Source organism: Anolis carolinensis, unplaced genomic scaffold (genome assembly GCF_035594765.1).
Source record: "Anolis carolinensis isolate JA03-04 unplaced genomic scaffold, rAnoCar3.1.pri scaffold_12, whole genome shotgun sequence".
NCBI lineage: Eukaryota > Metazoa > Chordata > Lepidosauria > Squamata > Dactyloidae > Anolis > Anolis carolinensis.
This window is the reverse complement of record NW_026943823.1, coordinates 951,876-965,070: the sequence shown is the minus strand read 5'-3', so window position 1 is coordinate 965,070 and position 13,195 is coordinate 951,876. Positions and strand designations below refer to the sequence as shown.

Below are 13,195 nucleotides of genomic sequence, written 5' to 3'. Positions count from 1 at the left end.
GGGAGACTCTTTAGATTGGAAAGTTGCAAGCTGCATGACTTGTCGCTCGTTGCTCTAAAGCCCGGGCCAAACATAGGGTGCTTTTTAGAGGAAGAGTGTCCAAAGACATAGGATGCATCTACAACAGGCATGGGCAAACTCTGGCCCTCCTTCCAGGTGTTTTGGACTTTCAGTTTGAGAAATTCCCTGGAGCCAGGCAGGTAAACACAGGCACCATAGCAAAACCAGACCATTGGCAAAGTACTTCAAGAAGCCAATATGAAATCCCAAAGGCCAACTGGAACACCATAAATTCTTGGAAACAGAGCATTGGAAATGTGAATTGGAAAATGTGAACCTAGGGTAAGGCAAAGTTGTCTCGACTGAGAAATGAAAGCAACACGAGTCAATAAAAGCCCTCCCCAAAATCCCCAGCCACTTCTTCTTCCTTCTGAGACCGCTGGCGGCTTATTATTATTATTATTATTATTATTATTATTATTATTATTATTATTCAATTGTAAACGAGCTGACCGCCTGAGTTTTTCTGAGCCTTCCCTATCTTTGGTGTGAAACTGTCTTCGGTTCAAGGTTATCTCCTCGCTGCCAGCTTCCAAATCGCTACCAGAGTGTAACTCTGTAGAACTCAGTGAAGGGTCATCTGAACCTGTCTCATCTACACTTAAGTCCGTCTGCTCAGGCCCACAATCCTCAATGCATGAAGGTCAGCCTCAGGCTGAACAGAAGGAACAGGAACCGACACAGATTGAACAGGCTGACATACAACATTGTGGGCGTTGACATCCAAAACACCTGGAAGGAGGGCCAAAGCTTGCCCATGCCTGATCTACCTTGTAGGAATAGTGCAGTTGGGACTAAGAATGGCACTGAGCTCTATACATGGCCTTCGCTTTGCTCTGCTCCTGGACAGAAGTCTTTTATTGTCACCCCAAAATGGGCCAGTTGTGTCCAAAGGCATGTCGCCTCCTCTCTCCATAAACTATGCAAGGAATTCCGGGGCCCGTGAGTTTCCTGCATGCGTTCATGACTCCATTCAGCTCCCGTCCCTGCTGCAATGTGCTCTCTATTCACCTGTCACATGCAATCAGGTTTATGGATCTCTCTTTGCTGTGTTTACCAAATATTGTTTTATGGCTGCAGTGCAGAAATGTGGCAACTTGTCTGTCTCAAAGCCATTTCCTCGTCCCAAAGGGGCCTTCGAGGCGGAAGCTTAAAGAACGATCGACTAGGAAAACTCAGCAGTGTTTGTTTTGCTCTGGTCTCGTAGCAGAAAGCCAAGCTGTGTCTGTTATCTTAGTGTTTTTTGCTGGTTTATCAATTACTGTATATACTCGAGTATAAGCCTAGTTTTTCAGCCCTTTTTTAAGGACTAAAAAAGCCTCCCTCGGCTTATACTCGGGTGAGGATCCTGGTTGGCTTATATTTGGGTCAGCTTATACTCGAGAATATATGGTACATTTATTATTTTTCTCTATTATTATTGGTATTACTACATTTATTATTTTACTCTATTATTATTACATTTATTATTCTACTCTATTATTGTTGCTACTATTACATTTATTTTACTCTATTTTATTATTATTAATAATACATTTATTATTTCACTCTGATCTTATTATTATTATTATTACATTTATTATTCTACTCAATTTATTATTACATGTATTATTTTCCTGTATTTATTATTATTATTATTATTACATGTATTATTTTACTCTATTATTATTATTATTATTATTATTATTATTATTATTATTATTATTACATTTATTATTTAACTCTGATCTCATTATTATTATTGCATTTATTATTTTCCTGTATTTATTATTGCATGTATTATTTTACTCTATTATTATTAAAAGGATACATAAGCACATTTACATTGAAGAAGATGAGAATAATGATTTGATCAGAGTTGGAGAGTCTTATCTTAAATTTGAGCTTGATGTAAATATTCAAAAACATTTAACCTACTGATGCCTCAATTAATGTAATTTTATTGGTATCTATTTTTATTTCTGAAATTTCCCACCCTCGGCTTATACTGGAGTCAATGATTTCCCAGTTTTTTTTGTGGTAAAATTAGGTGCCTCGGCTTATATTCGGGTCAGCTTATATTCAAGTATATACGATACTTTGGTTTTTAGATATTTTGATCTCAAGTAGCATTTAGTATAAGACCCCATTTCTTTAATATTGCACATTGCAGAAAGCTTAAATATCTCTCAAAATGTGTTGTCGAAGGCTTTCATGGACGGAATCACTGCGTTGTTGTGAGTTTTCCGGGCTGTATGGCCATGTTCCAGAAGCATTCTCTCCTGATGTTTCTCCCATGTCTATGGCAGTCTCCAAGGACTCCTTCCTTGATCTCAGTCCCTTCTGAGAGCATCATGTGGAGCATGGGAAGTGCAGTTTCTGCCCCATATGAGCCCAAGTGGGGAGAAGAATGGGCTCTTTGTGGGGTGCTTCCTCCTCCGGCGACATCGCATAAGGAGCCCTTTTGTGAAGTTGGTTGAGCGGCAGACGTTGTTGCTGCCCGAGGGGGGGAGGACGGCATGGTTTCGGGTGTCCTGATTGGTTGCCACTCCTCCTTGTCACTGCATGGGAGACGTAGTTCTCCGCTCAGCAGGTCATGGCTTGGGCACTTAGTGAGGCAACGATTTGGTTGGGAGAAGATGGAAGCTGTCCTCGCTGCTTTGCTGGGATGCGTTTGCACCGTAGACTGAATGCAGTCATTTTCTCAATTCAGCCATTGTCAAAGGCTTCCCTGACCGGAATCATTGGGTTGCTGTGAGTTTTCTGGGCCGTATGGCCATGTTCTAGCAGCATCCTCTCCTGACATTTCGCCCACATCGGTGGCTGGAAAGCATTTTCCCAACAAAGAGCAGCGACTATGACAACTTTATCTTCCTTGAAAAGAAATCTCTGCCAATGCCCAGAATAAATGTAATAATATTTAAAATGTAATGTAATAAATATAATATTATTATTATATGATATTATTATTTATTTACAACATTTATACCCCGCCCTTCTCACCGAGGGGACTCAGGGTGGCTTACAAAAATTGGCAAAATTTAATGCCCAAAATGCAATCACAAAAACAAAACCATATAAACAGATCCATTAATAACATTGTTAAAACACATTATAAAAACCTTAAAAACGTATATATAATTATAATTAATATATTCTATATAGTTCTCCTCATAAGGATATCGAAATGAAGGTCTGTCTCTGTAGTCGTGATGATGAAAATGAATGGGTTAAGATGCAAACTTGGAACCCTGACAAGCTCAGGTTTGCTTTCGAGCCGGTTGGTTTTTCTGCTGGCTTTTCTCCCCTTGTTTTACTGGTCTGACAAGTCGCACGGCTCGCTTGCGGTTCTCTAGCTTGGAAAGGCATCTTCGATGATGTTGTCGGTGGTGGGTCGACTGTTTGAAGAAAGCCCAGGGCTCTCTCATGCACCTCTTTCAGGCATCATGATTCAGGTGAACTACAACTTCCATCATGTTGAGTTAGTCCCCCAAATCCTTCCGATATATTCAGTTGCTGATCCATTCTGCTCTATTTGCTGTCTGCCATAGAAAAGAGTAGGAAAGGGTTATGGGAGAGGCTGTGGGAGGAGCCCAGGTTCCATCATTGGTGGAGTTGAGAGTGTTCTTAGATTGCAGATGAACTATACATCCCTGTACTTACAACTCCTATAAATGATGGTGAATTCTCCCCAAACCTCTCTCTAGTATATTCAGTTGCTGATCAATTCCTCTGTTTTCTGTGTGCCATAGAAAAGAGTAGGAAAGGGTTACGGGAGAGGAAGTGGGAGGAGCCCAGGTTCCATCATTGGTGGAGTTGAGAGCGCTCTTAGATTGCAGATGAACTATACATCCCTGTACTTACAACTCCTATAAATCATGGTGAATTCTCCCCAAACCTCTCTAGTATATTCAGTTGCTGATCAATTCTGCTGTTTGTTGTGTGCCATAGAAAAGAGTAGGAAAGGGTTATGGGAGAGGCAGTGGGCGGGGTTATGCAAATTCCACACTAAGGGAGAGAGTCAGAAACACTGGGATGCCTGTGGTGGAGGGAAAACAGAAAATCTAGGATGAAATTGTCCCCGAATGAATGAATGGTGCGCAGGATGGTTTTTGTGGAGTAGTATGAGCTAGAGCTAATTGTGGAAGTGGAAGCTTGTCTTTGTAAGTGGTCACATACACACATACATATTTTCACTTTTATTATGTGTATAGATTATTATTATTATTATTATTATTATTATTATCTTTTTTTCTCCCATCCCTTTGTGTTAAAATGGCATTGGCATGGAATCCTGATCAGGGACATACTGTCAATGTTGCTGGAACTCTTTGGATGCAAATGGGCTTTTGGAACAGACGCGACAATAAATTTCTCTGATCCCTGGGATAGCTCACTCTGCAATTCTCCTTTCTTTCTGGAAATGCCAAATCCTCCCCATTTATCTGTTTGCAAGATCATTCTTCCAGATGCTATAGTATCCAGCAAGAGAGAAACGATCAAACCCTTTTTTCTGGGCAGAGACTCAAAGCAATATGTTTGTTCAGTGTCTCGCGAAGGAAGCAAAGTGCTTCCAAAATGGGGTGAAAAGGCGGATGGGAACAGGAAGGCGAGAAGTTGATGAAGCAGAGCCACTTATTGATGGATAAATGGGAGAGACGTAGCCTTTCCAATGAGAAATATACGTTCAACCAAACAGCGGTGAGATGCTTTGCGTGGCATTAATTCAAAGAGCTGTAAGGGAGCCGAGCCATTCAAAACAAAAACTAATTGGAATTGGTTGCGTTAGGGATTTGCATCGATTTAGAACGATTTCGTACTTCAAACATTTTGGGAAAAAATGGAATTGAAATGGGAGGGTTTTTAAGACCATGGTGAATGATGGAGCATTCATAGAGATAGCTGTGTTTGTGTCATCATAAAAGGAAAAGAAGTTGATGCTTTAAGCCAGTGGTTCCCAAAATGTGCTCCGCGGAGCCCTTGGGGTTCCAATTCGCCTTCCTTTTCTTCCCAAACCCTATTTCCCTCCCATCACTCTTTTCTTGTGCTTTTCCTGCATGTCAGAAGGAGGTTCGATTAGGTGACCCCTGGGTTTTCTGCTGCTGTTGTTGTTATCATTACAATAGCTGGATGGCCATCTGTTGAGGGTGCTTTGATTGTGCTTTTCTTGCATGAAAGCAGAAGCGGGTTGGATTGGTTGGTCTTTGGGGTTTATGTTTAAGTTGGTTAAAAAGTTTGCCCATACCCAATATGTATATATACACACACACACTACATATATAATATATATAATATAATACATAAACATTTCCTGAGGCTCCAGAAGACACTTTTGCTTCAAAAAGGGCTCAGTGGCTGAATTTGGGAAATCCTCAGACTGATCGACATGAGAGTTCATGCTAAAATAAATTGGGCTTGATTCTATCCATTTTCTCTCCTCCACCCATTTCCATGTTTATTCGCAGATGACAGACTACTAACCTTTGAAAATCCGATAGAACAGTTAAAAAAATTAGAGACACGCCTAACAGAATTTGAAGAAATTACAGGCCTTCAAGTTAATTGGAATAAATCAGAAATCTTATTATTTAATTATACTAAAGAAGAGGAAGAGGGATTAAGAGAAGAGAGATGGTTTAGAATAAAAAATAAAGAAGTCAATAAAATATTTAGGAATTAATACATCTAAGGAAATTGGCAATCTCGAAGGAGATAATGTAACCAGTTTAAGGAAAATGGAGGAGTTTTATGTGTACCGTGGACCAAGCAATGTCTCCAAAGCCATTCCGAGAGGAACTCCTTCAAGATGACTAGGCGGAGAGGGTCTTATTGCGGACACAACAAAGACTCACTGGGAATAATAATACAAAGCTATTGGTTTTGGTGCAATGAAATTACTCTTGTTGGAAATGTTTCCAACGGGCAGCATCTGTTCCAAGTCTGGTCTCGCTCTCTCTCGCTCTCTCTTGTCTTTTTCATAATCAGATTAACAGTTTGCTCATAAAACCTTCCAACGGCTAGACAGATGGAGGCCGGACGGCTCCGCTTTGGGGTCCCCCCCTTCCTTTCCATAGGTATTGCCAGGAACTCTTTCTTTCCCCCATAACTCTGCAAAGACAGATGGAAAGGGTTTGCGCAAATGTGCCAAAGTGTGTCGGTTTGGAGAGCCGTGATAGATCGGAGCAAGGAACCAAATGGGAACGGCATGTTGTTGTACGGGCCTTCCCTTCTCCGCCCCAAACCTGGCCGCCAAGCTTTTTCAGCGCCATGAGGTCATGTTGAATTAAGGCCAACGCAAATCATTCCTCTTCGTTTTGTGGAGAGACCAAACCCGCTCTGCTCCTCCCTCCAGCAACGTCTGCTTGCCTCGCCTTATGTCAATTCACATTGAATCCCTGTAGCTGAGAATACGGCCAGCGTTTCTCATTTTGGTTGCATCCACACTGCAGTTCGACACTGCTTTAACCGCCTTGGCTCAATACTAGGGAATCCCTTAGAGTTGTCCTTGGCATTCTTTTACAGACAAGGTTCAAGACCTTGCAAAATTACAACTCCCATGATTCCATCAAATAATAATAATAATAATAATAACCCAGTAGGGTGGCCAACTGCAAAAGGCCACCCTACTGGGATCTGCACGCATCATCCGAAAATACATCACACAGTCCTAGACGCTTGGGAAGAGTTCGACTTGTGATTTTGTGATACGAAATCCAGCATATATATCTTGTTTGCTGTGTCATAATAAAATAATAATAATAATAATAATAATAATAATAATAATAATAATAATAATAATAATAATTTTATTCCTGTATCCCACCCCATCTCCCCGAGGGGACTCGGGGCAGCTCACATGGGGACCAAGCCTGAATTGAGTCAAAGTGGTACCAAGCTGCATTAACACTACGTCACACGATTGTTGTTCCTGGTTCTATCACAAAAACATGGGAAAAGTTTATTAAACTGCCCAAACATTGTCTTTGTGGGAGGGACATCCTGCTATAGCACATTTTGCTCTCGTTTTGCAATGGATATTGCATAGGGTCCCGACCAATTCAACCGAGTTTGCGGCAGCCACAAAATTGAATTTTCTGGAGTAGAATGACTACTTTCAGACTAAGGACTGCACAATTAAATAGGAAAAAAAAACACTTTCATACCAGGAATAGAACTTTTTTCAAATTTTTCTACATAGTGAGATAATAATAATAATAATAATAATAATAATAATAATACTTTATTTTTATACCCCGCCTCCATCTCCCCGAAGGGACTCGGGGCGGCGTACATGGGGCCAAGCCTGGATAAAACAGCAAACGACATACAATAACATCAGAAAATACCAAAAACGTAAATTAACATTCTAAATATAATAATAATAATAATAATAATAATAATAATAATAATAATAATAATAAACATCTACATATATAAAAGGGTAATGAAATTTTGGCCTAGGACAAAACAACAAAACTACACATCCCAGAAACACTAAACTTGGCAGCACAAACCCTCACCCATGCCTCTACGTTCATACAACAAAAAGAAAAGAAAAATAAAGTCCTAATTAGAGGGAGAGGAATAATTGTTTTTATCCAGTTGCTGCCAGTTAGAAGGCTAAGCTCCGCCCACTTGGTCTCCTAGCAACCCACTCAGCCCAGGGGATAGGCAGAGTTAGGCCTCACTTAGGCCTCTTCCACACTGCCTATAAAATACAGATTATCTGATTTTAACTGGATTATATGGCAGTGTAGACTCAAGGCCCTTCCACACAGCTATATAACCCTTTACCGTAACTACCACCAATTCCTCAATATTTTATTTCCCATACCACCATACTTTGCCACAGCAACGCGTGGCCGGGCACAGCTAGTATATGTATAAAAGACAATAATAGTAAAAACAAGATGTATCCTTGGTCTGTGGATCTAGACCAGAATTGACCTAGTCTTGTTCTAAGGAGACTGGACCAATTCCATTGAGCCTTATGGATTCCCTGCATCTTTTTGAAAGCATCTCTTGCATCTGGAAATGTGTCTCATAAGCCAAGTTCTTAACTCTGGCTTTATTGCTGGGAGTTTTAGGAGCCTCTCATTTGCTTTAGTCTTTCCTTTAATTCAATCTTTGCTTTAGAGCTGACGGGGAGCAATCTTTTGATCACAGTTCCAGCTTGTAATGAGGAATCCAACTGCAAGCGTGTATTATTCTCAGATAAAGGGCCTGAAGAACCCCTTTCTGGTTTTCTCTGTCTATCATGTTAATGAGAAACCAAAAGGACATCAGATGCTCCTCTTTGATCCAACTTAGCAAGGGAATAGTCATTGTGAAGATAGGGCGCTTTGGACCAGTGTTGGGCATTGCCAATGGCTTCAACTCACAGAGACCCTTTGAGTGAGAGATTTCCAGGGCAGACGCTCTCAATTGAGTAAATCCACTTGTTCTATAGTCTCCCTCAATTCCTACTGTCTTCTTCTTAGCGTTGCTGAATGTTTCCGAATCCCTATTTCTCTCCCTTTGTGCCGTTCACAGGCTATTCCTCAGCCGTGCAGAAGTTCGCTCAGACGCTCCAGTCCTTTCAGTTTGATTTCATCGGGGACACTCTGACCGATGATGAGATTAATATCGGTAAGCGCTTTCTTTGCACTTTGGTTGGCGATGCTTGAAAGCATGGCACGCTCCGTGGAGTTTTGCTTGTCGGCTATTTGCCGTCCAGTGGGCTTTGGCTTACGGTGACCCCATAAGCGAGGCTTGACCAAGCGGCACGGTCATTGATGGGCGGCTCCGGTCTTTCAGACTCAGGGGAGCCATTGATGGACTCTAGCCCCATCTACACTGCCATATAATCCAGTTTCTGAACTGGATTATATGGCAGTGTAGGTCCGGCCTCGGTCTCGGTGGAATTGGACTCCGGATCCCATTCAATTTTCCTCCAATGAACTTTCATCTATTCCCCTGAACTACAAGAGAAAATGAAGAGAATCTCCAAATTAATATTTCCTTCAATCTATTTGCCAACATTGAAGTGAATATTTCATACTCCATATTGAGCAGAAAAATGCTTCTACAATTCTGAACTTGTATGAGATCTTGATCTTCTTTTGGGATGAGTGTAATGCTGGCTTCTTGCCATGTCTCTAATACAGTAGAGTCTCACTTATCCAACGTAAACGGGCCGGCAGAACGTTGGATAAGCGGATATGTTCGATAATAAGGAGCGATTAAGAAAAAGCTTATTAAACATTAAATTAGGTTATGATTTTACAAATTAAGCACCAAAACATCATGTTATACAACAAATTTGACAAAAAAGTAATTCAATAAGCAGTAATGTTATGTTGTAATTATTGTATTTACGAATTTAGCACCAAAATATCACGATATATTGAAAACATTGACTACAAAAATGCGTTGGATAATCCAGAATGTTGGATAAGTGAATGTTGGATAAGTGAGACTCTACTGTATATCCTTTTTCAAAAATATATCTCGTTCAAAACTTTGTGAAGTGGTTGTGCTATTTCATATGCTAAAGCTTTGTCGTAAATTGCATTGAAGCCATCCGGTCCTGGTGCTTTATCTGATTTCAGCCTTTGGATGGTCATTGTCACTTCATGTATATTGGATAGTTTAATATTTTTTGCTCCTCCTCCAAGATACTTGGAAGACTCTCCTTTTGAAGATATGTTAATCTTTGTTTTTGTGCTATTTCTCTTTTTTGATAAAAATTCTTGAAAATATTTTTTGGAAAGCCTGCTTTATTTTTTGTTCTCCCTTTATTTTTTGCTTGTTTATTTTAAACATATGAATATTTTTCTTTTGCATCTCTTTTAAAAGTTTGTTTGCCAGTAACTTTTTAATACAGATACGCTCTAATGGTATCAGTAACTGAGGATTATGCTTTTGCTTCCTGGATTCAATCCTTGGATCTATTTTGCTTTGCTTTCCTTTGTAGCCGAATCCTTTAAGGAATTTGCGGAGCTGCTCCAGGAGGTTGAACTGGAAAGATCCATGATGGTAAGGCTCATTGCTCTTCGTTGATGGTCCCAAGGGTTTGGAGGGTTTCATTTGAAGGGTATTGACAGCATTCGGGTCAGGTAGACTGGAGTGTTGTGTGTTTTCTGGGTTTATTGGAACACATTGGCCAGACAATCCAAAGAAACCACAGCAACCCAATGAGGAGATTCCTCCTGAAACCCAGGACAGACTTGGGTGTCCCTCTTCCGACCTGAAATACAACATCCAACGTTCTCAAACTAGAAAAGGACTTATTGAATTTGTGTCACTTTTCTTCCCCAGGTGCAAAACGCTAGCGACCTATTGATCAAACCGTTGGAGAACTTCCGCAAGGAGCAGATTGGAGTCGCCAAGGTAAGTTTTCCCCCTTTCATTATGGATTGAAAGCATGTTCCTCTGAGGCCGAGAGAGTGTGACATACCCAAAGTTTCTGAGTAAGATACAGGAGCTGAATTCAAACCCAAGTCTCCAAAAATCTGAGTGAATTATGCAAACCACACTTGGCTTTGAGCTATTTCAAGGTCTGCGCTTGCCTTCCTCTGAGGCTGAGAGAGTGTGACTTTACAAAGGCCACTATGGATTTCAGTGCCCAATTTGAACCCTGGTTTCTCAGCTCAGTGTAGACTCCTATAGTGTTGTTATATTGCATTGAGCTGGATCATATGACCAATTTGCATTATAACAGTGCAGATGGGCCTCTGAGTCCTGGTCCAGCAACATACCACTATGCACGCTGTCTCTCCTTCTCTTCAATGTCAAGGGGCAATAATAAAAATAGGAATAATAATAATAATAATAATAATAATAAAAACTCAGCCGCTATCAGGACCTCAAGACTGAACTTCAAAGACTCTGGCAGAAACCAGTGCAGGTGGTCCCGGTGGTGATGGGCACACTGGGTGCCGTGCCAAAAGATCTCAGCCGGCATTTGGAAACAATAGACATTGACAAAATTACGATCTGCCAACTGCAAAAGGCCACTTGTCTGGGATCTGCGCGCATCATCTGAAAATACATCACACAGTCCTAGACACGAAATCCAACATATCTATCTTTTTTGCTGTGTAATAATAATAATAATAATAATAATAATAATAATAATAATAATAATAATACATCACACAGTCCTAGACACTTGGGAAGTGTTCGACTTGTGATTTTGTGACAGGAAATCCAGCATATCTATCTTGTTTGCTGTGTCATAATAAAATAATAATAATAATTTTTCATGACTTTAAGAAAGGCAAAGTATTTCTGCTGGCGTTAATTTTGAATATAGTTAAAGGATCTCATGAGTTGGCTTTGGGATGAAGGGACAAAACGACTGTACTGTTCTACCACGAAGGCTTGATGTAGGATATGCGACAGGTGCAGATATCAGCAATGTAAAGCAAGAACTAATTCAAGTGGATGTGAAAGAGATTGCGGTAAACACAAGTGACTTTGCAAGCGGAGGAGCCGAGCCCTCCCTTGCATTGAGTGGAAAAGTTTTGCGTTCTCCCTCGGCTGGTATCAAAAAGTCAAGGCTGCGGATGAGTCAAAGTCCTTGGCTGCAGACCAGCTTGGAAACGGAGACCTCGTGGAGGAGCTTGGATCCGTCCCAGTCCATCTGGAGCCCTGGACTTCTAAGGAAGACCGCGGCCAAGACCACATGTGAGCACTCTTTCCATGTGCTTTCATGTTCTGGGATGCAAAACAACACAAGGAAGGTAGCGCACTGTGTTGAGATCCAACTTGGTTCCTCCTCCAGCTTGAATCTGAAGATGATCTTGGCAGAAAAGCATCATCGGACACCGCCCTGTGTGCAAACATTTTCCTTTGCACTTTCAAAAAACAAATTGTGTTGCTTTTCGTGTTCATCTGCAAAACATACCTCACTCAAACAGGGCGGAGGACAGATTCTGTATCAACACTGTAGACCAGAGCTTTCCAAACATTTCATGTTGGTGATGATAATAATAATAATAATAATAATAATAATAATAATAATAATAATACTTCATTTATATTTCACCCTTCTCCCTGAAGGGACTCAAGAATGAATTATGCCCTGTTTCCCTGAAAATAAGACATCTCCTGAAAATAAGATCTAGGTTTTGCTGAATTGCTAAATATAAGGCCTCCCCGAAAGTAAGACCTAGTAAAGTTTTTGTTTGGAAGCATGCAGGATTGGTAAATGTACATACCATAGATTGTTGTACATGGAAATAAAGGTACTGTAGTAACAAGAAATAATAATAATAATATAATAATAACTTTATTCTTGTATCCCACCTCCATCTCCCAAAAGGGACTCAGGGCAGCTTACACAGGGACAAGCCCAACAACAACATACATTTACATACAAACAGTAATTTAAAACCAGTATAGCAATAAAATATAATATAGAAATTCTTGAAAGGATTCACAGTTTGGTTATGCTGGTTTGCGATGACAACTACTGTACAGTGGATAATACATTTCCATTTTTTAAAAATTCAACCATAAATGTGAATTATTCTTTGTGGAAAAATAAGACATCCCCTGAAAATAAGACCTAGCGCATCTTTGGGAGCAAAAATTAATATAAGATACTGTCTTATTTTCGGGGAAACAAGGTATAGACCATATACTGTAATGGCAAGTGTATGGTTTATATACATAGACCACAGGCAAACATTCAATTACAGATGACGCATGTCCCGTGGGACATAATGCGGAGATTTACATTGCAGCCACCAAAATCTATCTACAAGCTACTTTGGGTTTTCTTTTTTGAGCTGGCTCAGACCCAAAGCTTTGTGGCGTGTTGGTTTGTGAATTAGGGCCGAAGGAAATCCATTTGACGGGTTGTGAGAGTTGCCAAGTGTTGCAGCCACAGCTGTTTCAAACGGGAGACGGCGTGTGCCTTTCTCCTCCTTCTTTCCGCTTCTTCCTTCTTCGTAAGCTCTTCTCTTTCTTAGAAAGAGGCCCAAGGACTGAAACATTAGTGGGAAGCAGATGCCACCTCTTGCTTTGCATCCATCCCTTTGGCAATCCTGTTTCCTTGAAGCTCTTGGCCACCAAAGCGATGAGTTCTCCGTTCGCCCCGATTCTCCATTTCCACAAACAGCCGAGGAGGAAACCACTTGGGGACACAGCCTTGTGCACATTGCGTGTT

The 13,195-nt window shown here is 40.6% G+C and overlaps 1 protein-coding gene across 1 annotated transcript in view; it reads left to right on the top strand.

The window, feature by feature from the left end:
* Positions 1–13,195, top strand: part of ophn1 (oligophrenin 1) — a 64,854-nt gene that overhangs the window by 14,694 nt on the left and 36,965 nt on the right. The window contains exons 2-4 of the mRNA XM_062964037.1: positions 8,572–8,667; positions 9,995–10,056; positions 10,339–10,410. Coding sequence (XP_062820107.1) covers positions 8,572–8,667; positions 9,995–10,056; positions 10,339–10,410 — 230 coding nt within the window. The remainder of the gene's footprint in view (positions 1–8,571; positions 8,668–9,994; positions 10,057–10,338; positions 10,411–13,195) is intronic.